The 27,324-nt window shown below is 36.7% G+C and overlaps 1 protein-coding gene across 3 annotated transcripts in view; it reads right to left on the bottom strand.

Moving 5' to 3' along the window:
• Positions 1 to 27,324, bottom strand: part of Neto2 (neuropilin and tolloid like 2) — a 68,247-nt gene that overhangs the window by 5,393 nt on the left and 35,530 nt on the right. For 2 of the 3 annotated variants that reach the window (XM_021170078.3, XM_085843733.1), the window contains exons 4-8: positions 26,999 to 27,247; positions 20,875 to 20,919; positions 20,666 to 20,793; positions 5,483 to 5,711; positions 272 to 385 (exon numbers count right to left, since the gene is read on the bottom strand). In XM_021170078.3, the coding sequence (XP_021025737.1) occupies positions 272 to 385; positions 5,483 to 5,711; positions 20,666 to 20,793; positions 20,875 to 20,919; positions 26,999 to 27,247 (765 nt within the window). The remainder of the gene's footprint in view (positions 1 to 271; positions 386 to 5,482; positions 5,712 to 20,665; positions 20,794 to 20,874; positions 20,920 to 26,998; positions 27,248 to 27,324) is intronic. The other variant, XM_021170077.3, reaches the window with a different exon arrangement.

The raw sequence follows: 27,324 nt of genomic DNA, 5'->3' as shown, positions 1-27,324 counted from the left end.
ATACTATAAAGTTCAACAATAATGTAAAACAGGACATAAACTATGGAGGCAAACTTCTGAATAACTTGAAAATAAACTCTACAAAGAGACGCTTTTGTTAAATATTTCTTTTATAACATCCAAGAAGTAAGTTATCCTGTAAAAATGTTACTATGTGTGTAGCTCTGCTAGAGCGACTATGGTAGGCACACCTGTAGAAAGGGAACTTTAGGCCCTTCCTTATGAAAGGACCCCACTCCTCATAGAAAGGCTGCCTTCGCATTGGACTTACCTTTACAGTGATTCTCATCCCAAGGGTATGCACAGTTTTGAACACCATTACAGACTAAAGAATTGTTGATGCACATGTTGCTATGGCAAAAGAAAGTGCTGCTTGTACAGGGAGCTGTAGGAAAAAAGAAAACTAATGTTGCTAAATACAGTAACGTTGACCACAAACCCATCTTCATTAATTTTGTACTTTAGAATCTGACTTTAGCTGTGTGGAGGTAGTTCTTCCAGGTGGGAATATCTACTTTTCTTAAATGCCTTTTGGTTTTCAAGATAATTTTATCTTCCTATTGGTTTTCTGAGACAAAGTCTCAACCAATAGCATAGGTTGACCTCTAACTTGCAATCCTCCTGACTCAATCTCCCAAGAGTTGACATTACAGGTGCCTAGTTCAAGAACACTTTTAGTGCTTTCTCATCTATGAAAAATGGCCTTAATTATCTCAAGAGTTTAATCCCTTCAGTGTGTTTCTGCAATATTTTATGTTTCTATTTCCTATGCACAGGTGAATACTTTTTATGCTGGATGATGATACAGTGTGCTTGCTTCTGCTAATATAAAATTCTACACTGCAGACAAAATTGAGCATATAGTACCATGTGATCCAGAGTAAAGACAGAGAGACAGTCAGACAGACAGACACACAATATATATATATCTTAAACATTTTTTTTCAGCTGGTCTTTGGTGGTACATGTCTTTAATCCCAGCATTCAGGAGACATCGGCAAGTGGAAGTCTTGAGTTTGAGACCAGTGTGGTCTACAGAGTGAGTTCCAGGACACAGAGGGATACACAGAGAAACCCTATCTTGAAAAACCAAAACCAAACCAAACCAAACCAAAATCCTAAAGTTTCTTTTCAAGGAGAAAGATCTAAAAAAATGTATTGGATTAATAAATTTCTTTCCAACCAATGTCTTTGTCTACAATAAATCTCATTAAAATATAGCCAGGACAGTAAATATTTTCCTCTAAAGAGTTAGTTTTGGGTGATTTTGGAAAGCCAGGCTATGGTCAACTCATGCACAGTATCAGCAATATAACTGGTATCTTATTGCCTCTACTGAATCTCACTCAGTATGGGTTGGGGAAACAGAAAGTTAGTGGGCTCTCAGGAAGCCCTAAGCAAAACATGGAAGTATAGCTGAATGGAAACTATCCCAAACTTCTTTGCTATTAAGGCTGAGTACTCTATAAGGCATTATTCACTAAAATTCCTGTGCAGCTGGTAATTAATTCCAGGTTAATTATCATGAACTATAGTCTGTTTCAAGAAACAAAGATAAAATTGCAGGGTATTGTAGAGACAATGGTGTGGTGTGGCACTTTGAATAAGAACAACCCCCATAGGCTTATATAATTAGTTATCAGGAGGTGGCAATATTTGAGAAGGATTAGGAGGTGTGGTCTTGTTGGAGGAGGTGTGTCTCTGGGGTTGGGCTTCGAGGTTTCAAAAGCCCATGCCAGGCCCAGGTTTCTCTCTTAATTTGTGAATCAAGATATAGGTCTCTCTAAGCTACTGCTTTAGCGCCATGTGTGTTGTCATGGTCGCCATGATTATAATGACATAACCCCTTGAAATTGTAAGCAAGCCCTCAATTAAATGGCTTCTTCTATAAAAGTTGCCTTAGTCATGATGCTTCTTCACAGGAATAAAACAGTGATTAATGGTTATAATTGTATACGAGGGATATACTTGAATGTTAAGCACCACTAATTTGCATAAACATGTAGAACTGGTTGATGTGTATTTTACCATAATATGTAAAAAAAAGAACTACACGCAAATAAAATACTCTATTAGGATATTCCTTACATAGATAATGTATGTAGTAGTATTTTTGAAATTATGTGTATATTGGGGTTAAAGAAATCAATGCACTTGAAAATCTAGACACGTTTTTCACAGTAATAAAAGGAATAAAAGTGTATTCCCTAGAAGTATGGTTAGTTCTAGGGTTGGGAAAATACAGTAGGCCTGTTTTACCAAGTAATATCATTAAGTGTAGTATTAAAAGTAATGACTGGCTGGTCAGTGGTGGCGCACGCTTTTAATCCCAGCACTTGGGAGGCAGAGGCAGGCGAACTTCTTAGTTTGAGACCAGTCTGGTCTACAGAGTGAGTTCCAGGACAGCCAGGGCTATACAGAGAAGTCCTGTCTTGAAAAACAAACAAAACAAAACAAAAAAAAAGAGTAATGACTAGACACTGAGGGAGAGAGGAGGCAAACTCAGAGACTCATGGGGTTGAAGCTGGGATTTTATGTAACAAAATCCCAGGATTCTAGAATAATAATAATGGTAATATATCAATGTGGCAGAATCTTCCCCTAGTGAATAAAGATTTCAGGGGACCAAGTATTAGGCGAGGAGTAAGTGGGACTTCCAGGTCAGAGAGAGGAATAAGGGAGGCAGGAAAAAGATACTTTATTTTGGACAGGAGAGATCATGGAGGACACAATGTAGGTAGGGGAGGCTCCGGTTCAGGTGGCAGATTTATAACTTAGAATAGCTTACAAATTAGGATGCTAGTTGCTGTGCCCAACGATTGTGTTACCCGTTGATTCTAAATATTGAGTGGTGTTTTCCTTAACATGGCGACTCAGCTGGGTTCCAGACAAAAGTGGCAGGTACCCAGCCCCCCATGGGAATTTGGAAGTGTGGGGCATGTGTGGCAGCAGCAGCCATGGGAACTTCGTGATCTGGGTGGAGAGACTTCGGAGCTCCGGGTCAGAGAGTCTGCCGGACTGAGAGTAGCTCTGACAGTCCACTGGTGCTGGCGGTAGCTTGGATTGTTTGGTAATATTTCCCACAATATAAAAATAGAAAAAATACATATAAGATCACTGGTATATATTCAATTGGTGTATAGCAATTTCTTCTGGGATAAAATCTCTAGGGATAAGAAGAGTAAACATCTCAAAGACTTGAGTGAGTCCTTGAAACTAAACAGATACATTAGTCCCTTCCCTCCCCAAAGTTATGTAAGTAGTAAGGACTGCTGAGAGACTCAGACCAGCTGAGCTGCTTTCCAACTAGTTTTGCTGCCTTCAAGTTGTGCAATGTGCTTTGTGAGCTGTCACTCATGGTGGAGTGGCCTTTCGTGATGCAGCTGTCTTTGAGTCTTGTAAGTAACCAAGGTGAAACTCATTGGTTCATAAAGTTGGGTTTTGGTAGCATCTTGACTTTGGTCTGTCATTGATTTTTAATTTTGGCATGTCTTCCTAAGAATAGTGCACACAATAACAATATATACTTGAGGGAAAGACTAGACTGGGTTTCTTCTCATAGCAAATATCTAATTAGAATATGAAGAAGGAATGATGGAAATTGAAAGTTGTCATTAGGTAAACACTGAACAAACACCCATTGCAAGTTACAGACAGAAAACTTCAATGGATGTTAAAATTAGTTGTGAAAAGATATTTTCACAGTCCCCAAAAGACTAGTAAAGAAAAGGAATAATTCTGTAGTTGGGGAAAACTGGCATACCATTAGGAAAATGGTGGAGTCAATATCGTAGCCAATCAGCATTACTAAGACAGTTAGCACTCCATACCCACACTTCACTGACATGACACATGGAGGAGGCACATTAGTATTTTAGATGAAATTCATGCTCTCCATGAGTCATTTGGAAAACATCACATAAGCCCAAATGTGTGGACAGTTTATTAAAACACTAACTAGTATTCCTCTCGTATAAAGACTGGGTGTCTGAGAAGGAGAAAATCAAGGATACTTGGCAACTGAAAACAATGTGGGAAACTAGATCATCAAAAAAGACATTAAAGAAAAAGGAATAAAGCCATTAAGGGCAAATTTAATGATATGTGAAGGTCTATAGATTGGCTAATATTATATCAATGCTAATTTTCACCTTGTTTTTGAAGATGTTAACAATAGGAAAATCTGAATAGAAGTAAAAATTTTTTTTTACTATTTTTGTAAATCTCTGTAAATTCAAAACTACTTAACAGTTAAAAAAAAATCCCCAAATCTTCAACATAGTACATAAATTCTTGGTATCCATGGTTTGCAGAAGTCAGTAATAGCCAAGCTGATAACTCTCCTTTCCCTTTTTGTTTTTGTTTTTTTTTGAGATAGCATCTATTATGCAGTTTGGGCTGTCTGGAAACTCTTCTGTAGACTAGACTGGTCTTGAACTCACAAGCCTACGAGTTCAATATCTGTCTGTTTATGCCTTTGGAGTGCTGGTATTAAAGGTATGTACCACCATTCCCTGCCTGGTAACTATTTTAAGCTAGAAAATCCCTAGAGAAGCCCCCAGTGTCTGCAATCTCTTCATATAGACCCAATGCTGCTATTTACATGCCAACACTTTTTTTCCTGCCTAACAGTCAAAATTTTAAAGATGGGAATCATATTTCACTCCTTTTAACATGTTTTTGGACACATGGTTATTCATGCTGATAAGAATTACTTTGGGAATAGAGATGGTTTGGGGGGTAGGAATGCTTGTTCTTGAGGGGAGTCAAGTACAATTCCCAGCACCCATGTGGTAGCTCACAACCATCCTTAACTCCAGTTTCCACAACCTCTTCTGACCTCTGGAGGTATATTTATGTGAACACAGCACTAATATCTAAGAGTTAAATATGATTTCTCAGGATAATTCACTGGTTTGTGATAAAATTAATGTTGATGCTTTTTAAATAAACATGCTCACTATATGTTTATAAGCATAAGTTAGTGTTTTTATGGCATGTAAGTCTGTCTTATAGATCATTATTTGTCTGTTTGTTTATTTATTTATTTACATATATTATATGTGAGTACACTGTAGTTGTCTTCAGATACACCAGAAGAGGGCATCCGATCTCATTACAGATGGTTGTGAGCCACCATGTGGTTGCTGGGATTTGAACTCAGGACCTCTGGAAGAGCAGTCAGTGCTCTTAACCACTGAGCCATCTTGCCAGCCCTCATTATTTGTCTTGTGTGCTGTAATTTGACTCCCAGATTCTGCCCTGACCATCTTCACTCTTGTATTAACTCACAGACTTGGTGTAAGGTTTGCTGTAAGCCAGGGGGAGAAAAATAATGTTCCTGTTAAGTTAAAAAGTGAAGTGTGACAGTTTACAAAATGATGTTATAAAATAGAGTACTTTTTCTGTCAAAAGGTAGGTATTCAGTAAGCATACTGTGAATGAGTGAACATTATGTAATGGATTTAAATTATTTACTTACGTTCCACAAAGGAAGTGAAGAGCATCCTAAACCTGCTAAGCCGACTACCTTCGTCTGCCCACATCCGGATCACTCCGACTCCTGTTTTCAACATGACGTCGTTAGCCACAGTGCTGCAGAACTTGGCCTTCAGATTTTCGATAGCACTGCTTCCATCATAGACTGCCACAAAATTTCTTTTGCATTCATTTGAGTGTTCCATCTGGTAATCTAAGAACCTCAAATAAATCTGTAATATCAGAACACAAGAGTTTTTTTAAAAAAGATACTTAATAATTTTCTATTTTATTTATAAGAGGTGTTTATATTCCTACATAATATAATCTCATTATAATAATAATCCCATGGTATTAACAGGTAAAGGAAATAAAAGAATTGCTTATGGTTGTATTATCCTAATAGTCAATGTTGGTGCTTTCCGTTTTTCTGTATTCTATACTTATCTTTCTTCAAGGCAGCATTTTAAGTAGCATAGGTTTCTTTTGAACTTGAATTCACCATCTAACTAAAGATAACTTTAGGCTCCTGACCCTCCTCTTTCCACCGTTAGCTGTATGCTTATAAACCTTGGCAGCTAACCTGCACCCCCCTTTTTTTTACTCATCATAAACACATTTATTATAATTAAAGTGCTTAACCACTAGGAAAATGTAATAATTGACAAAAGTGGAGAGAGAAATATAGTTATACAGACATCTGTTAAGTCTGGTTGGTTTGTCTTTTCTTTCTTTTTCTTATTAATCTGCCTAGTTGCTCAATTCCTCACTGTATATATAGCATGGAAGTCTTCTAAAGCATAAAAAGGATCTATACAGATAATATGAAAATGGTCAAAACTATAGTCTGATAATATGCATTTAATTTTCCAAAGTTTTAATTGCCGTAATTTCCTGTAATCTTAACACAATGAGTGAAAAGAAATAAACCATCAGTTCCAAATTACAGGCCGTGTAGTGTGTGATCCTTCACACTAGGCCACTGCATCATGCCTGGAATTAGTCATCCCTCTCTTAAGTGTATATGCCATCACTTTATATGTTAATCACACAGTACTCACTGCCTTCTCAGTTATCAACTGTCACTGTATCACAGCACTTAGTCATGGTCCTTACTTTATAGCACAGTTGGCACTTTAGACATGCAAAGGGCAGCCACATGTTACTTCCTCCAAGTGAAAAGTAGAAATATAATACAAAGTATAATTTTATTACATAATATTTTATTAATTATTTGGGAATTTCACATCATGTGCCACAATGATACTTCCTAGTCTTCCTAGGTCCACCCCCACCCTTGAGACCTTTCTCCTCACTAAAAAGAGAACAGAAAAAAAAAAAAGAAAAGAAAAAAGACAAAAGCAAATTGTCCAAATTGTGTTGCCCATATTACACTCTCAATGGCTGGCCCCCCTCCACTGCACTTCTGCCAGAGCCATCATTGTGGAGAGCGTCCTTATCACAATTGTTAAATTGTGTTGCTCATATCACACTCTCCATGGCTGGCCCCCTTCACTGCACTCCTGCTGGAGCCATCATTGTGGCGATCGTCCTGGATACAATCTTTAGCAATTTTCTTTGAAGGTTTTCTTTCTAGCCTCTTACTTTTTATGGAGGGGCTTTGGTGGAGGCAAGGGTTGTCACAGAAGCCTTCTATGTCCCTCTTTCTCAAGTCTCAAGACTGAGCCTGCAGTTACCATTGTAAAAGTAGCTTCCTTGTCCTTTATCTTCAACGAGAGCATGGATCATGGACGTCCATGTGGTTCTGCCTTTGCACTGCCTCTCTACCTCACACTCACCATTCTGTCCTCTCCATTATATTGTCATTTGTGGTAGTAGCATCAGAAACTGCACTGTGTCACACAGTATAGATAAGATATATTTTTTTCCCAAATAGCTTTACATGCAAATATTCATTGCAAGTTGCTGTTGTTTTGGTTTCTGAAGAGACATAAAAAGTGGACCATTGCTAAGATTTGTCTTGGGTATCCTGCTGTTGTCCAGAGTCAGGGTGATGTAGTTAGGCAGGGCAGCTGGGGGCAGGTTCTATGGGAGGTCCAGGTGGCTACACACCTCCCTACCCTTGATGTATTCTGCCCTGAGGCTCACTTGTGCTTGCAGCCTGCGGGTAGTGCCAGTGCCCTGTACTCTCCATCTTCTAGTCAGGCAAGCAACATCTCTTAGTATCTCTTGTCTAGATGACTTAACAGTGTTCCCTTTCCCCCAGTTTTATTGGCAAGAATAAAAAAAAGTCCTCAGCTCTAGTATCCTAAGGTGTTATGAGAAGAAAGATATAGAAGGACAGAAAGAGACACAGAGAGGAAATGGGAAGATTCTATATTCCAGACACCACAATGGACTACTTATCAACCTATTAATAAAGATTTTTTTCTGATATTCTTATGATAATCTAAGAGCTCACAACTGGAGAACTTTAAACATGTAAAAGCAGACAAAATATATAATATACCCATAAAGCCATCTCCTAAAATTCACTAACAATCAATTCAGCTAATCCTGTTTTATCTTTGTCTTTCATTACTTCTGCCTCTATTAGAGACAAAGACCAGACAGTATTCCATTTGTAAATGGTTCTAATGCATTATTAAAAAAAAAAACAAAAACAAACAAACGGTGGAAAGATGGCTCAGCCAATAAAGTATCTGCTTTACTTTCTACTAAAGTGAAAAAGATGGGTATAGTGGGCTTGTAGCACTAGCACTGGGGAGGTGGATTAGGTAGCTCTCCAGGTTTGTTGGGGCCAGCTTGCCCAGTCTAGTTGGTGATCCATAGACCAGTGAGAGATCCTGCCTTCAAAAGCAAAGTGAATGGCTACTGAAGAGCCAGACTTGAGGCTGACTTCTGGCCTCCACATGCAGATGCACACATGTGTACATATACAACTTGTATCCCACACCACAGTCAAAACAAATAAGTAAACTGCTATTATCAAATACATTAGTATTCAAATTTCCAATCATCTTTTAGTATCAGGAATCATTTTCTTTTATGTTTTCTTTAATCCTATGAGTTCAGTGTATTTACTATCTTTTAATCCAGTGGTTCTCCCAGTTTTATGTGCACGGCTTATCTGTTATACTTCATGATTGGTTTATCTTATAATAGTTAAAGATGTATCTTTATTTAGGGGGCTGGAGATATGGCTCAGAGGTTAAGAGCACTGGCTGCCTTTCCAGAAGACCTGGATTTTGTTCCCAGTAGCCACATGGCTGCTTACACTGTCTAACTCCAGCTTCCGGGGATCTGGTGCCCTCTTCTGACTTCTGAGGGCACCAAACATGCATGTAGTACACTTATATACATAAACATGCATGTAGTACACTTATATACATAAACATGCATGTAGTACACTTATATACATAAACATGCATGTAGTACACTTATATACATAAACATGCATGTAGTACACTTATATACATAAACATGCATGTAGTACACTTATATACATAAACATGCATGTAGTACACTTATATACATAAACATGCATGTAGTACACTTATATACATAAACATGCATGTAGTACACTTATATACATAAACATGCATGTAGTACACTTATATACATAAACATGCATGTAGTACACTTATATACATAAACATGCATGTAGTACACTTATATACATAAACATGCATGTAGTACACTTATATACATAAACATGCATGTAGTACACTTATATACATAAACATGCATGTAGTACACTTATATACATAAACATGCATGTAGTACACTTATATACATAAATGTAGACAAATACACATAAAATTAAAAAGACTTTACTATGTTTAATTTTTACTGAATTTTTAAAAGATATAATTTTACTATGTAGGCCTGTATGGCTTAAATTTGTTGAAGGTGGCCTTGAACTTGACATCTTCTTGTCACTGTCTCCTGCATTTTGCATTTATAAGCATGCAACACCACCACAATCCAGCTAGCTTATTTTTTATTTTTAATTGGCATAGTAAATGTTCAATACATACTGTACTATGTAATGAGTAGATAAAGCTGATAAGCATATAGCTATTACTTTAAACATGTACTATTGTGTTAGAAATATTGAAAAATCCTTCGTATCACTTTTGCTGCAATACAGATAATTATCAACTAAGTATAAGAAGCTACCTGTACTTGTTACTCCTTCTTTCCCTTCCTCTTCCCCTGCTTCCCAGCCTGTACTGATCACTTTTCTCCTTTCTAAGGAAATCAGCTGGTTTTGGCTTCCTCATTTTAAGTGAGAACATGTAGCACTTGTCTGTATCTGACATACTTGACAGAATCTCCTCTAGGCTGGAAAGGCAGTACTTCATTCTCACAGTTGAATAACATTCTAGTGTGTATATATAGCCTTTCTGACCATTCAAGTATCTGTTGATTTCACTGTTTGGCTGCTGTGATCAGAACTGGGATGAACATGAAGTGCAAGCATGTACTTGATCACTGATTTACGTTCCCTTGGGCTCTATCTGCTAACAGAGGAGCTAACTCCATGGCAGTACTACTTCTAGTGTTCCCGAGGAGAGTCTACCATGGTGGCTACAACTAATAGACATTTCCATAAACAAGGTGTAGGAGTTCCCTTTCTTCAGCCTCCTCAGTATCTGCTACTGACTTTTAGGTGACAGCCATTCTAATTGGTCAAATTTTGATTTATGTTTTTGTGATTAATAGTGATGCTTAGCTGTTTTTCAAATCTATAGGTCATTTGTATGCTTTCTTTTTAATAAAAAACCCTCAAAGTATATAATTCATCAATAATGACACAATTTAGAACTATAGCACAGAGTGAAAAGAACAAATATCTGGCTTATGACTCTCTGACAATCAGTATTCCCAGGTATTTCCAGTGCTTTCAAAATTATTACTTTAAACATATGCCCAGCAACCTTCATAATTTGAATAGCTAAAATTTTTGTTTGAAGATCAAACAACTAAACATAGTGGTTACAAAGAACTACATTTTAGAGGAATATTCAAGAAAAACAAAGTTTAGGTCTCTTAATAATAGCCCCTCATGAAATCACACATATCAATAGTGCCTATTTAAGGACTTATTTTTGCACTGAAATTTTGTTATACCTTGAGATAGCATTAAAAAGACTTATACAAAGTATACCATATAAATAAACTCATTGGTTAGCATCTTTACTTTTTCTAACATGTAATTTGTTTACTTATATACATGTGTACATTATAAACAAGGATCTATAAATGAGGGAGATCATGAGGACTTGTTCTGAGAGCATGTGATTAGGATTATATGTTCTCAGTCTACCCATTTTCCTTCAAATTTTGTGATTTCATATTTCTTTTAGAATGAATACTCCATTTTACATAATGAAACATGTACTATATTTTGCTTATCAATTCATCTGTTGCTGGGCAACTAGGTTAGTTCTATTGCCTTGCATAGTGAAAAGAGCAGCAGTAAACACTGGGATGCAAACATCTCTGTAGCAGGTACAGAGCTCTCTGGGGCTATCTATGTTCAGGAGTGGAATAGCTGGGTCAGATGGTAGTCCTATCTGTAGATTTCATTTCCAGGAATATCCAAACTCGTTACCATAGTGGTTGTATTAATTTGCACTCAGATGAACCATGTAGAGTTCCTTTCTCTACATCTTTTCCAACATTTGTCAAATGTATTGATATTTATCCTAACTGGGAGAGATAGCATCTTTTTTTTTTTTTTTTTTTTGAGAGATAGCATCTTAAGAGCAGTTTTAAACTGCATTTACCTGATGACTAGGGAGGCTGAACATTTTAGAAAATAGTTACTGGCCATTTGTACTTCTTTGAACAGTTGTCTATTCTGTTCTGCCCAATTGCTGACTTAGTATTTCTGCAGTTCTGTTTTGCATATTAGCTATCTGAGGTAAAGATTCCTCCCATTCTGTAGATTGTGTGATCTACTGATGGTTTTCTTTGCTGTGCAGCAACAGTTTTCACGTAGACCCACTTATTGACACTTAGAACTACTTCCTGTACTATTGAAGAACTTTTTGGAAAGTTCTAGAACCTACTGCAGGGTCTTAAAGAGGATCCCTTCCCTATGGTTTCAACTAAAAGTTTCAATGCTCCAGATTTTAAATTAAGGTTTTTAATCTATTTTACATTGATTTTTTTTGTACAACATGGATGATACAAATTTAATTTCATTTTTCAGCAGGTAGACGTATTTTTGCAAGCACCATTTATCAAATAGGCTTTTAAAAATTTTTTTTAAGGTGTATGTTTCTATTTCCTTTGTCAAGGATTAGGTATGCATAGCTTTGTTGGTTTATTCCTTTGGTTCTTTATTCTGCTTCACTGATTGGCCTGTCTGTACTAGTACAAGGCTGCCTTTATCACTGTAGCTCTTTAGTATAATTTGAGACTGAGTATTGCAATACCTCCAGCTGTATTTATTTGAGGTCTTTTGTGCTTCCATAAGGATTTTTGAATTATTTTTTTCCAGGTCTACAGAACATGGCATTGGAATTTTGGTAGGATTACCAAAATTTGCACTAAATCTGTTAATTTAATGACTAGTTTTGCTAGTGTAGCCATTTTACAATATGAATTCTGCCACCCCAGGAACATGTAAGGACTTTCCATGGTCTTGTCTTTTTTGATTTCCCTTTTCATTATCTTGGAAGTTTTCACTGTAGTGATTTTTCTTTTTTTTTGTTAGGGGTATTCCTGGGCACTTCAAGTTTTTGGAACTATTTTGAACTGTATATTTTTCCTAAGTTCTTTGTTATTATGTATGAAAGCTACTGTTTAAAAAATATTTATTTGCTTATTAAATCTAGTTTTCTAGTAGATTCTATAGGATATTTTGAGTGCATAATCATGTCACCTGCAAATAGAGATCGTTTGACTTCATTCCTATTTTCACTCCCTTTATACCTTTCTCTTGCTATTGCTCATTCCTTAACACTATAGCAAATAAGAGAGTGAAGAATGGGCATCTTTGTCTCATTCTTGATTTTAGAGGAAAAACTCTCAGTTTGTCTTCATTTAATAGAAGATGGAGAGATGGCTTGGTGGTTAAGAGCACTGACTGCTCTTCCAGAAGTCCTGAGTTCAATTCCTAGCAACCAAATGGTGGTTCACAACCATCTGTAATGGAAATCAGATGCCTTCTGGTATGTCTGAAGATAGCTACAGTATACTCATATACATAAAATAAATAAATAAATAAATCTTTAAAAAAGATGATGGACTATATGCTTATGGTCTATAGTCTTTATTATTTTGAGGTATATTTCACCTATACTAACATCTCAAAAATTTTTATCATGAAGGCAATGTTGAACCTTTTGAGTGCTTCTGTGGGATCAATCAAGATGGTTATGTAGTTTTTGTCCTTAAGTGTGTTTATATGGCTCATTACATTTATTGATTTTCATATGTTGAACCAACCTTGCCTTGTGGAGATGGAACTCACTCACCTGGTAAGAATATAATGTGTTCCTGAATTCTGTTTCCAAGTATTTTGTTGAGAAGTTCAGAATCTATATTTATCAAAGAAATTTGTTTATAGTTTTCTTGTTGTCTTTACCTGGTTTTTGTATCAAAATAATACTGGCATCATAGAATGAATGTTGTAATCTTCCTTTACTTTGTATTCTGTGGAATAAGGTCAGAAGAATTGGTATGAAACTTTTCTTGTAAGTTTGATAAATTCAGTGATGAATTTGTCTAGTCCTGGGTTATTGAGGGGAAATTTTTGATTATAGCTCTCAATTTCATTGCTTATATAATGGGTCTTATAAGTTATTTTTATCTTTTTGCTTTAATTTTGTTTAATATGCATTCATATGGTTTCTTTTGAGAATCTCCATTAAAGCCACTAGCCCACAATGTATACATGTCTGTGAGTGAGTATAGTGTGACATTTAGAAAGCACAACAGGAAAAGGTAATAAAAAAGATGCACGTATGCATGGCTTTGCCAGATAGCATTGGCTATCTTCCTAATCACTCTTCACATTATTTTTGAGACAGGGTTTGCCACTGAATCTTACCAATTTAGTGAGACTGGCTGGTTAGCAAGCATGAGGTTATTATGAGCCTCTCCAGTGCTGGCATTTCTGGGTATACTGGTGTATCTAGCTTTTGTTGGGGATAGCAATTACACCCACGTTCTCATCCTTGTGTAGCAAGCATTTTAGTGACTGAACCATCTCCCTAGACAACGTCCCCTCCCCTATGGTGGGGACAGTCGCGATGTAGATGCACAGGTTAGAGGTTACCTTCGCTGTCATTACTCAAGAGTCATCTGCTTTGGGTTTTGAGATAACACCTCTCACTGGGTTCTGGAATTTGCAGATAGATTAGGCTGGCAAGCTCCCAGGGTGTGTTTTTGTTTTCCTAGTGCTGAGATTATAAGTTTATTACACACCAATCTTTTCATGTGAGTTCTAGGGATTGCACCTAGGTCCTAACGTCTTGTGGGAATGACCGAACTATCTCCCCAGATATTTGTTGACCTTTTAAAAGATAATTGTATGTTTACTTTTATTACTTTAGTTCTTTCTCATAAGAGTTTAAAAAATTTGCTGTACTTGACTTATGCCTTTTGGGTGAAAAACAATTTTTTTAAGGCCTCCTAGCCTGCCCTGAAATTCAAACTTATTTTGCGTCAGATTCTTAAGTAAGCTGGAATTATAGGTGTCTGTCACCCATGGCTGTTCCTGGGTTGTCTTAGCATCAGTCTGTTGCTGTAATCCCACACTGACCAAAATCAACTTGAGAAAATGATTTGGCTTACATTTCCAGTTCATAATCCACCACTGAGGGAAAGCGAGGCAGGAACTGAACCCATGGAGAAATGCTGCTTACAGGCTCATTCTCTGACTGGCTTGCTTTGCTCATGCTTAGCTACTTCTTCCCTCCAACTCCCCCACCCCTAAGATGCATTTGTTTTATTTTCTGCATGAGCATTTTGCCTGAGTATATGTCTATGTACCACATGCATGCTGGTGCTCAGGGAGGCCAGAGGCCCTGGAATTGAAGCCCAATGTGGGGCTGGGAATTGAACCTGGGTCCTCTGAAAGAGCAGTGTGTACTATTAATGTGCACCATCTCTCTTGGCTATCTTTTATTTAAAAAAAATTTAAATACAGTCCAGTGCCATCTTCATGAGGAATGTTGTCATTCACAGTGGGCTGAGCCTTTCTACATCAATAAAACAGTTAAGACATTCTTTCAGACATGCCTACAGACCAGCCAGATGTAGGCAATTCCTCAAATGGCACTTCTTTTCTAAGATCACTCAGGCTGTGTCAATTTTGGTTAACCAGGATATTAGGTTTTATCTTATTTCTGCTTTTAAAATTATTCTTGAGACACATCAGTGTGACTGCTCCCCTCCCTCCATGGACCTGCCTATCTCCCAGGAGGACTGCTCTAACCAGGGACACAGGTGAGACTCCCTTCCTAACCCCCATGTCACCTAGGACCTCATGGAGACTAGCAGACAAAGGCTCTGTCCTGCCCTCCCTTCTGGTCCACACCTCCAGCTGCACTTATGGCCACTCTATGTGCCTGCCTCCCTTCCCCCAACTCTGCCTGTCTTTCAGGAGGCTTGCTCTAACTAGGGGCACAGAAGGAGGCCTGCTCCAATCTGGAACATCCAGGCCAGTTAGCACCAGAGATAACCAGATGGCCAAAGGCAAGCCTAAGAAAATAATCAAGAGAAACTAATGCAGTTTGGCATCATCAGAACCCAGCTCTCCTACTATAGAAAGCCCTGGATATCCAAACAATATCTGAAGACCAAGATTCTGACCTTAAATCCCATCTCCTAAAGGTGATAGAGGCCTTTAAAGAGGATATAAATAATTCCCTTAAAGAAATACAGGAAAACACAAACAGGTGAAGGAAATCAACATAATCAATAAAATTGTCCAAGACCTAAAAATGGAAATAGAAGCAATAAAGAAAACACAAGTGGAGGCAACTATGGAGATGGAAAACCTAGGGAGGAAAAATAGGAACTACAAACACAAACATCACCAGCAGAATAAAAGAGACAGAAGAGAGAATCTCAGAAGATACCATAGAAGAAATGGATACACTGATCAAAGAAAATGCCTAATGTAAAATGTTTCACATTCAAAACATTCAGGAAATTTGGGACACTGTGAAAAGACCAAACCTAAGAAAAATAGGAATAGAAGAGAGTGAAAATTCCCAGAACAAATGGCCAGAAAATATTTTCAACAAAATCATAGAAGAAAACTTCCCTAACCTAAAGAAAGAGATGGCCATAAATGTACCAGAAGCCTACAGAACAGCAAAAAGATTGGACCAGAAAAGAATAATCTCCTGTCACATAATATTCAAAACACTAAATGTACAGAACAAAGAAAGAAAATTAAAAGTTATAAGGGAAAAAGGCCAAGTAACATATGAAGGCAGACATATCATCATTATACCAAACTTCTCAAGAGGACTCTAAAACCAGAAGATCCTGGACAGATGTCTTGCAGACCCTAAGAGATCACAGATGCCAGCCCAGGCTACTATACCTAGCAAAACTCTCAATCACCACAGATGGAGAAACCAAGATATTCCACGACAAAACCAAATTTAAACAATATCTTTTTTACTAATACAGCCTTACAGAGGATCCTAGAAGGAAAACTCTGACACAAGGGGAGTAACTACACCCAAGAAAAGACAAGAAATTAATCATCTCACCACAAACCCAAAAGAGAACTGCACACACATACTATCATCTCCAATAACACATTCTTTCTTTATTTCATCCTTGACCAAGGTATCATTGAGTAGAGTGTTATACAGTTTCCACGTGAATGTTGGCTTTCTATTCTTTATGCTGTTATTGAAGATGAGTCTTAGTCGGTGGTGATCTGATAGGATACATGGTATAATTTCGATATTTTTGTACCTGTTGAGGCCTGTTTTGTGACTGATTATATGGCCAATTTTGGAGGAGGTACCATATGGTGCTGAGAAGAAGGTATATCCTTTTGTTTTAGGATAAAATGTTCTGTAGATATCTATTAGATGTAGGACAGACTTAATCCCCTAAATTGCCCTCTGACAAACCTCCCCACATTTCTGATGTCTATGGTTCTAATAGGCTAGAATTTTTCATGTGCATCACTAGATAATTTGGGATATCATGTAGACTTCATAGTGATTACTTTTTTTTTTTTTAATGTGTAGCCCAGGCTGGCCTTGAACTCGTGATCCTCCTGCCTCTGCCTCCTTCAGCAAATCCTAACATCGTGTGCCACCATAACCGGCCATAGTGATTACTTTTTAAATACAGTCATCAAAATAAGATTCATTTTATAGCTATCATCTTTCATTTACTTTGCTGGTTGGTATATGTTTACTTAAATTCCCAAAACTAAAACAGTGTTTTTGTTTTTTTTTTAAATTAGATATTTTCTTTTTTTTTTTTTTAATATTTTTTTATTAGGTATTCTCCTCATTTACATTTCCAATGCTATCCCAAAAGTCCCCCATACCCTCCCCCCCACTCCCCTACCCACCCACTCCCACTTTTTGGCCCTGGCGTTCCCCTGTACTGGGGCATATAAAGTTTGCAAGACCAATGGGCCTCTCTTTTCAGTGATGGCCGACTAGGCCATCTTCTGATACATATGCAGCTAGAGTCAAGAGCTCAGGGGTACTGGTTAGTTCATAATGTTGTTGCACCTATAGGGTTGCAGATCCCTTTAGCTCCTTGGGTACTTTCTCTAGCTCCTCCATTGGGGGCCCTGTGATCCATCCAATAGCTGACTGTGAGCATCCACTTCTGTGTTTGCTAGGCCCCGGCATAGTCGCACAAGAGACAGCTATATCTGGGTCCTTTCAGCAAAATCTTGCTAGTGTATGCAATGGTGTCAGCGTTTGGAAGCTGATTATGGGACAATTCAATGAAATAATTACTTCATTTCACTGTTAAGAATATTAAAAATACTGAATAAAGCTGATAGGACCCTGATATAGCTGTCTCTAGTGAGTTCAGATATAGAAATATAGTCTACCAGCTCTTTTTTTCCTACTTTTAATATACCTATGTCTTTGAGATTCTATTTTACTATGGGAGGTTTTTAAAGTCAATCTAAATAGCATCAGGCAAACAAGATGGCTCAGTAGATACAGGCACCTACTGTGAAGCCTGATAACCTTAGTTTGATTCGTGGGTCCCAAGAAATGAAAGAAATGACTCTAGCATGTTATCTTCTGTGCTCTACATGTATGCTGTAACATTCATGTACTATATAAATGATGTATATTGCCTCACATATGTAATAAATATCCCTTTAAAGGCAATCTTCCTATTCTCAAGTTGTTTAATTTTTTTTTCCTGTCTGTGGGTTCAACCTATACATCATTTAAGATATATATATATATATATATATATATATATATATATATATATATATATATATATATATTGGGGCATGGGGATGGGGGAGCCACTGTTCTTATAGCTTTCATCAATTCTTGAAAAAAATTCCTTAAAATGCTGCTACATGTGCCTATTAGTAAATTTCCTCAGCTCTTTGAGTAATAATTTGTTTTATTATTGAAGTTCTATATAACTTTTATAAAAGTTAAAAAAAGTCTACCTGGTCATTTTTCTTTCTTTACCTCTTGGAAATCTAAAATCTAGGAGACTGAACTTTCTGTTATGTCTGTTCTTTTTTTTTTTTAAAGATTTATTTATTTATTATATGTAAGTACACTATAGCTGTCTTCAGACACTCCAGAAGAGGGAGTCAGATCTCGTTACGGATGGTTGTGAGCCACCATGTGGTTGCTGGGATTTGAACTTGGGACCTTTGGAAGAGCAGTTGGGTGCTCTTACCCGCTGAGCCATCTCACCAGCCCCTGTTTTGTCTGTTCTTACCTCCAGATGAACTATGAGCAGAACGGTCACCTAATGTGGGATTGGGAGGTAACATTCAATGAGGTTTTATAGATAAAAGTTCTGTAGTATGCTTGGTTATTATGGATTAACTTTTGAATGTGCCTTAAAGTTTGTTGTGAGCTTAAGACATGGCCCCTTTTAATTTTTGTGATTTTTGCTTCCTGGATTGACCAGGGATTATTAATTCATCCCAAGCGCAGAGATAATTTTCTAGGTATGAAATCACAGGAGAGATCCTACCCTCACCTCACCAGAGAACAAGCCCCTACAACATGTTTCCTTGTTTACCCTTTCAGGTTTAGTCATCACTCTCTAAGGTTTATGAGCCTCACAATGACCACACAAACCCTAGGCTTGATTTATTTTCAGAGTCAGTGTTAAAACCAAACTGGTATATCCACCTCTGAGCAGTAATAATTAACTGAAGTCACCAGAGACATTTATAACAACAATTTTATTTTACTGTAGTAAATATACAGTTGTCTGTTTTCATAAGAATTACTGGCTTTAAAGCCGGGCATGATGGTGCATGCCTTTAATCCCAGAACTTGGGAGACAGAGGCAGGCAGATTTCTGAGTTCAAGGCCAGCCTGGTCTACAATGTGAGTTCCAGGACAGCTACACAGAGAAACCCTGTCTCGAAAAACAAACAAACCAAAAAAATTACTGGCTTTATTTTGAACTTATATTTGTTCTTTGAGAATACCTGGCAAAATTTGCCCAAAATTTATGAGTGTTTTTGACATGTTTTCAGGGGGTGGGGAATGTGGAGAGATGGTTCAATGGTTAAGAACATTGAGTATTCTTCTAGAGGACCCAGGTTCAATTCCCAGCACCCACATGGCAGCTCACAACTGTCTGTACGCCAGTATCTGACACTTTCATGCAGACATACGTTCAGTCAAAATACCAATGCACATAAAAAATAAATAAATAAACTATTAAAGTGTTTTCAGGTTACCTATCATTTTCCAAATATAAATCTCATTTTCATTTTTTTTTTTTTTTTTTTTTTTGTGTGTGTGTGTGAGGGTCAGGGTCTCACTTACAACGTAGCCCAGGTTTGCCCCCAAATCATATGTTCTTTTAGCGCTTCTTTCATTCTTTTTCTTTTTAAACAAATACATAAAGTAAGTCTAGTTTTATGTCTGTTGATATTCCTAGAAGTGTAGATTAAAAACAAAAAAGCAAAAGTAGTCAGCAACCAGTCTCAGAGTTATTTAAAGGCATTCTTTTGTACAGCACTGTCCGTAAATGTCACATGGTCAGCAGGGGGCAGCACAGTCACAACAACGAACCGTGATTCTAGGTTTTATTTTTCTGATGTGACCAACCTTCTATAACATATTAACTTCTTGCAGGCTAGACATCTGTTCCTCATCAGAGAGAGAGGGTGTGTGTGTGTGTGTGTGCGTGCGTGTACATGTGTAGGCCAGAGGTGGACATGAAATAGCTTCTCTTGCTTGCTAACTAATTAGTTTTTGAGGCAGGGGTTCTCACCGAACCTTGAATTCCCCACTTCAGCTGGACTGGCTGAGCAGCAAATCTCTGGGATCTGCCGTCCACCCCATTTCCTGTGCTGGGTTACAGAAGTGCACTACCACAGAGGTGCCTGGGTTTCATGTGGATGCTGGGCATCTGAACTCAGGGCTTCACACCTACACAGTGAGTACTTTACTCACCATGCCGTCTTCCCAGACCCTAAAGTACATAAACAAAACAACCACAAAACCACAAACACACACACACACACACCCTACAAAACAAAACAAAACACCCCCACAAAAACCAACAAGTGTTTGATCAATACTTACATTACCAGTTAGGACTCCATAGATTTTTTAAAACCATAATCTTTCAAGATTAAGAATCTTAATATGAGGTTGATGAGATGGCTCAGCAAGAAAAACAAACGTGCTGTGCAATCCCAGTGACCTGAATTCACCCCCACAAGGAGAAAGTCAACACCATGAAGTTGTCCTATGACTTTCACAGGTGTGCTGTGTGCCTTTGTGCATTCACACACTTAAAAATTAATAAAAACCTTATATATATATACACACACACACACATACATATAATATTTTAAATTATTTCAATCTCATCTTATTTAACTACAAAACACTATAATCTTCATAGGTGCCTAATACAGTAAAGGAAACAAAAGAACTTAGTCACAAATATTTATATGAATCAAACAATACATTATAGAAACCACACCTTTTAATGTTCTTCTCTGAAGTGAGTCAATATACAACTACAGTACCTTAGCTTTTGGAGTAGCTTTAATTGTCCATATGCAATCAACTGCTTGGCCAGGCTTTGTTTTCTCTTCTTGCTCTACTTGGCTAGACCGTACTATTCCATCAGCTCCAGAGAGCTCAAACTGGCAATCTAGGGGGGAAAAAAAAGATATTCAAAGAAAAATAAAACTAACAAAAAATGTCACACAAAGAAAGAGGTAATATACTAAACCTGGAATGGGATTTAAAATACCTCCAAGGTAAGTAAAGTCTGGATCTGTAACAGAAGAGAGGAGAAAGTCATTGGTACTGAGCTTTTCAGACTTAACTTACTGTGTAAAGCGTCATTACATATCAACATAAGGGGCATTCTCATTGACAGATGCTGTATCACTCGTCATCTAAGACAATGTTTATGGGATTAACATTTAATGAAAATTTGTATATTTTTATATACAAATAAAGCATTCATCATGAATGCTTTATTGTCATTGAAAACATTAACTGTCAAATGTAGTAGTTAGTTCACTAACACATGAACAGATGAATAAAATATGGTATATTTAATACAATGGGATACTATTCAACCTTAAAAGTAATATATTTCCTTTGTGTTGAGCTATATTGTTTTCTAAAATGTCTGCTTCAATGAGTAGTGTTGAATTTGCAAATATAAAAATACCATTATAAATATTCATATTTAATTAGTCAAATGTTTTTTTCAAAAACATTTTACAGATGCCTCAAAAATTATTTCTCAATTAAAATAGGAACCGTAAATATAAGAGTAACTATATACATTATCTGGAAAACCTATTTCATATATGTGGTTTACTCCAAATAAGAGGACACTTAATTCCTATTAATACTGACATTAATTGAAGATACTTTAGAAAGTCTCCAAATTACAGATTGGAAAATGAAGTAAACTATTACCTTAATTTCAAACACATTTCAGTGACTGTTCTTTTTAAAGTATAACTGAACTTACTCTTTTTTAATGAGTCAACTAGTAGACACCAGCTCTTTCACAGAAAAAAAAAAAAGACTCAAAGCAGAATTATAATCTTAAAATGTACTAGTTTTTGAAAATTAATCAAAATTTTTTCTTTCTTTTTTTAATCTTTTATTTTTTTATTAGATATTTTCTTTGTTTACATTTCAGATGTTATCCCCTTTCCTAGTTTCCTCTCCAAAAATCCCCTACCCCCACTCCTTCCCTCCCCCCCCCAACCTACCCACTTCTGCTTCCTGGCCTTGGCATTCCCCTATGCTGGGGCATAGAACCTTCACAAACCAAGGGCCTCTCCTCCCATTGATGGCCTACTAGACCATCCTCTGCTACATATGCAGCTAGAGACACGAGTCCCACCATGTGTTTTCTTTGATTGGTGGTTTAGTCCCAGGAAGCTCTGGGGGTACTGGTTAGTTCACATTGTTGTTCCTCCTATAGGGCTGCAAACCCCTTCAGCTCCTTGGGTCTTTATTTTTTTAAAATTTATTTTTATTTTTATTATTTTTGGATAGGTTTTTTTTATTCATAGGTCTGTCTGTCCTGGAGCAGACTGACTTTGAACTTAGAAGAGCTCCACTGTGCTATTATAAGTGCATATAGGCTGGCCTTAAATGTGCTATATAGTGTATAACTGGAAATATGCCTTTAAATAACAGCAGAAACAGTCATATTTTAGCCCATTATATATATATCACATATTTATTGATATGAGTTGTTTTTCTTAGAGATTAAAAAACTGGGGAATTACTGTCTAACAGAAAAAAGGAATATGACACAATAGAAAAATAACCCAGGAAACTCAATATAGTCCTAGATTTGCTACTATATAAGAAACGTACTTAATTCTTAAGCTTCCTCATCTATAAAATATACATTATTTAACATTTATGAAACTTCCATAAGTGTATACCAAAGGTATTGAAGGTAATACAAGAAGTCCTATAAGGTACAAAAATAAAATATTCCAGAAATTCTAAGCATTTTACAACTTATCTGTACTTTACCTATAAAGAATATAGAAATTTCTCATCATAGGTTAAAAAAAACCAAAAAACAAAACTAATTTTGTTCAAAGTGAGTATCTTTATACATAAAAGTTGGTTGATTTCAAGTTAATTAGTTGTGTGTGGAGGTCAAGACAACTTGCAGACATTAGCTCTCTCCTGCCACCTTGTGGGGATCTGAGGATTAGATTCAGGTTGCCTGGTCCATGTGCAAATGCCTTTTCTACTGGCTGAGCTACGAGCCACATTTTCGGCCCAAATTTGGTTATTTATCTTAAACATATTTTTTGGAAATATTTAAAAGAGGCCAGAGATTTGTGTATCTTCCCATATCATGTTCCACTTTTTTTTTTTTAAATTAGAAACAGGATTTCTAATCAAACTTAGTTAATTTCTCACTGAACCTAGAGTCTGAAGATTTTGAGTGGGTCAGGCCTCTAGGATCTTCTTGGTCTCTGCCTCCCAGTGCTGGGATCACAGGTGTGTGCTGCAACACACAGGTTTTCATTTTTAAATGGGAGCGTAGGCCTTCATGTGCACAGCAAGCAGTTAAACCACTGGACCATCTTCCCAGGTCCTGAAAAACATGTATTTATTGTCTATTTCTTTTGTTTCAAGAACTCTAAATTTGTGAAAATGTGACTCACATATACATTTTGTAATCACATTTTATGACAGTAAAACATCAATTACTTCAGCTAATGTAGGCAGTAAACATTAAATACCTGACCAATTAAACAGATTGCTTATTTTGTTACAAATCACTGGTCTCAAATTTCGGTGAACTGGTTCACAGAGGTGAGTATTTTGTGTTTACTCAGTCATCTTCCTTACATCAGTCATTTTGAGAAAAACTACCCTATTTTAGTTGTAATAAATTCTAGATAAAGCATAACATATGAACTATGGTTTTTTTTTTTTTTTTTGAGATAAAACCTTGCATCTAGCCCAGTCTGCTCTCAAATGTGTTATCTTCCCCTCTCAGTCTCCTCAGCAGCTGTGATTAAGTAGCTGTGGCACATTCCTATCTATGCTAATCATTTCCTAGTGTAGAGGTCAGTTTTAGTATGTTGACATCGTTGTTCAATAATCACTTTTTTTTTAATTTTCAAAACTAGTTTTCACCATCAAAAAGGAAAGTCTATACACATTAAAATAGTAATTTCTACTTTCTTCATAAATTTTATCACTTGGTATTGGAACACAGTCCAGGAATGAGTCGTATGAGAAGTCTGAGCACTTGTGAGGAAACAAGGAAACAAGACAAGTGACCTCAGTTTCTTCAAAACATATAATTGTTCTAGTAATGTGTTTTTATGCTCCTCCCAGGTGTGAGATATTTTTTTAGCTGTTGTTATCCAGATGCCTCTTTGGAAAAACATGTTTTGGTCATGTGTGGATTGTCCATGTAACTGAACACTTTACTCATGATTCTTCTTAGTACCCAGAGTATAAATTGCCTCATGCCCTGAATAAAGTTGGCTATTGCATGAGACTTTAATCAACCTCATTTTTTAGGCCCCACTCTCCCAGGTTCATCTTGCCAACTAGAGTGGTGAGCAACTTTAGGTAACTTATACAAATGGATTTATACAACCTTTGCCTTTTGTTTCTAATTTTCTCTAGCACATATCTCAATTCATTTTGGAGTCTACATAGTAGAGAGTTGATTCCTACCAGTTATCTACTAAGTTCTGCCCACGCACAGTGGCAAACATATATACAGTAAATGTGATACACTCACACACACACACACACACACACACACACACACACACACACACACACACACACTATCACCTATCAAATCATGGAAAAACCTTATGCTTATATAATTAAGTGAAAGAAGTCAACCTGAAGAGTCAACATACTATATGATCCTAACTGTATATGATATAGAAATGGAAAACGGTGGCCCAGTGGTTGCCAGAAATTTAGGGTGAGGGAGAGATGTGCAGTGGAACATATGAAGTTTTTAGGCAGAGAAACTGCTCTGCATAATAACAGTTGATGTATGATATTTATCATATATACTTATCATCAGACATATAATACCAAGGGTGAACTATAGTATATTGTAAGCTAACAACTTTGGGTAATTATGATGTACCCATGGTGATGTACTGATACCACTTTTGGCAAGATGTGGATATAGAGGAGTGGAGGGATGTATCTGATAAGCACTTCCTGCTCAATTTTGTTGTGATCCTAAAATTGCTATTGAAGTCCATTAAACAAGTTTTCCTGTTTGAAAATGTCCTTTCAGTATTAGGTAGATAGCAAATAACTTACATAATGGTTATTGATTCAGATACAAAGTAGTTTTATTAAAAAAAAAAGCTAGTAATAGAGCTTGACCAGTAATAGCGTGACCAGTTTTGTAAAAAGCCTACCCAATAAAGAAATCCATCTTAAGAGATAACTACCAAATTTTCACGATTTTAAGCATAAAGTGACAAGATAATTAGTTTCATTTGTGTATTTTTCAATTAACAAATTTCTCTCAGAAAAAAATGAAACAAAACAATTATACACTTGCTGCGTGAGGTTTTTTTTTTTTTTGTTCTGTTAAGTTTGTAAGCTCCAGGCTGGAGAGATGGCTCAGAGGTTAAGAGCACTGGCTGCTCTTCCAGAGATCCTGAGTTCAATTCCCAGCAACCACATGGTGGCTCACAACCATCTGTAATGGGATCTGATGCCCTCTTCTGGTGGGTCTGAAGACAGCAAGAGTGTTCTCACATAAAATAAACAAATAAATCTTTTTTAAAAAGTTTGTAAGCTCCTTGGGCACAATAACATTCTTATTTCTGAGTTTCTACATTAGACTATGGGTACTTTCGAATTCTCATAGCATTTGATCAGGGTGCTTATGAGGTGTAGGTGAGACCTACAGGCTGACAGTGTAATAGTGCCCAGAGATATCCACATCCAAATCCCTGTGAAGTTTACTTGACATGGTTATAAAAAAAAAGTGGATGTTGTATTACAACACAAAATACATCAGTAAGAATTTTAAGAAGCCTGGGTTTGAAGAAATGGACTAGCATCTAAGAACACTTGCTGCTCTATTCAGGGAGAATGGACTGTTCCTAGCACCACAGGGCAGCTCACATCACCTGTAACTTGCTTCAGGGGACATTATGCCCTCTTCTGGCCTGTGGGCACCCTGTGCATATGTACATGCAGATACAGACATAGAAATAAGTAAGTAAGTAAGTAAGTAAATAAATAAATAAGAAAAAGCATTTTAAGACAAAAAAAAGTAAAGTCAGAAGTTAGAGCAATATGGTCACAAACACAGAGATGTTGAGATAGTCTTCAGAAATGGAGGAGATAAAGAGCAGATCCTAGCTGGTTGTGGAGGCACAGACGCCTTTAATCTCAGCAGAGCTAGGCAGTGTTCATGGCTAGCACCATCTACACAGAGATTTCTAGGACAATTTAGGGCTACATAGAGACTGTCCTCTTTAATCCTGCTCCTTCCCAACAAAATTAAACATACTCAGCTCCTAGAGGGAGTGAGGCTTTATTGGGTTTTGGCATTTTTGGCCTTTCTTTAAGTTTCCAGATTTATATTAATTAGTTATGTCAACCCAGGGAGCACAGGCAGAAGGTGTAACTGCTTTACTATTGCCAAGTCTTGGGCACAACGTGCTTAAGTGTATAGCTGTTGGATGGTAGAGAAGACTAAATCCCAGATCTAGTCCTCTAAATGCAGGTACAGTATTAATTTTATTGTTAAATAGTATCTAAAGTATTTGTAGATAGTTAATAAGTACAATTAAAATAATCTTCAAAATAAATTTTGGAAATTGTGAAAAGAATGGATTGAATTATTTTTTAGAAAAATATATTTATTTTTATGTTGTTGGTCTTAAATTGTTCCCTAAAAGATATTTAAGAAGGAAATACAACTTTATCTGATAAACCACAAAATTAGAATGGTATATGGCCTATTGTTCCTTATTAAATTTTTTTCTTCATTTGTTCCTCGACTGATTTTTTTGACTGTAACAATTTCTTTAGTCTTAATGTAATTACCTTGATCAAATTATCCTTTGCTCTTTTAAAAATATTTATTTATTTATGTATATAAGTACTCTATTTGCATGTGTGCCTGCATGACAGCAGAGGACATCAGATTCCACTATGGATGGTTTTAAGCCACAATGTAGTTACTGGGAATTGAACTCAGGAACTCTGAAAGAGCAGCCAACTTAACTGCTTAATTGCTGAGCTATCTCTCCAGCCCAAATTATCCTTTTCTAACCTTTAGATTCTAAAATAAGTGATATATTGAAAGGTAAATTATTTTTTAAAGACACTTAATTTGTTACCTGGGATGAATGAGTATTTTGCTCGAAATCCTAGTCCTTCAAGTTCTTCATCGGAACTAAATTTAATCCACATGAATCTTCCCGTTGACCTAATTAATGCAGGGCTTTTCATGCCACAGTAACGATCTATAAGAGGAGAGAAACCAAATGGCCCGTCTCGAATTTCCAAGTGATCAAACCGACATTCGAATGATGGCTCTATATAATAGCGTTCATCAAAGGTCAGCTCTATTCGTTGACGAGGAGCAGCTATAAAGAAGAGTAAGCAAACAGAGCAGGATGAAGGAGACATATAATGTGTGGACAGAGAAGATAAACAAATCCAC

This window comes from Mus caroli, unplaced genomic scaffold (genome assembly GCF_978045245.1).
Source record: "Mus caroli unplaced genomic scaffold, Mus_caroli_1 scaffold_10, whole genome shotgun sequence".
NCBI lineage: Eukaryota > Metazoa > Chordata > Mammalia > Rodentia > Muridae > Mus > Mus caroli.
Note: the sequence above shows the minus strand (reverse complement) of the source record. Positions and strands in the feature narration are given on the sequence as shown.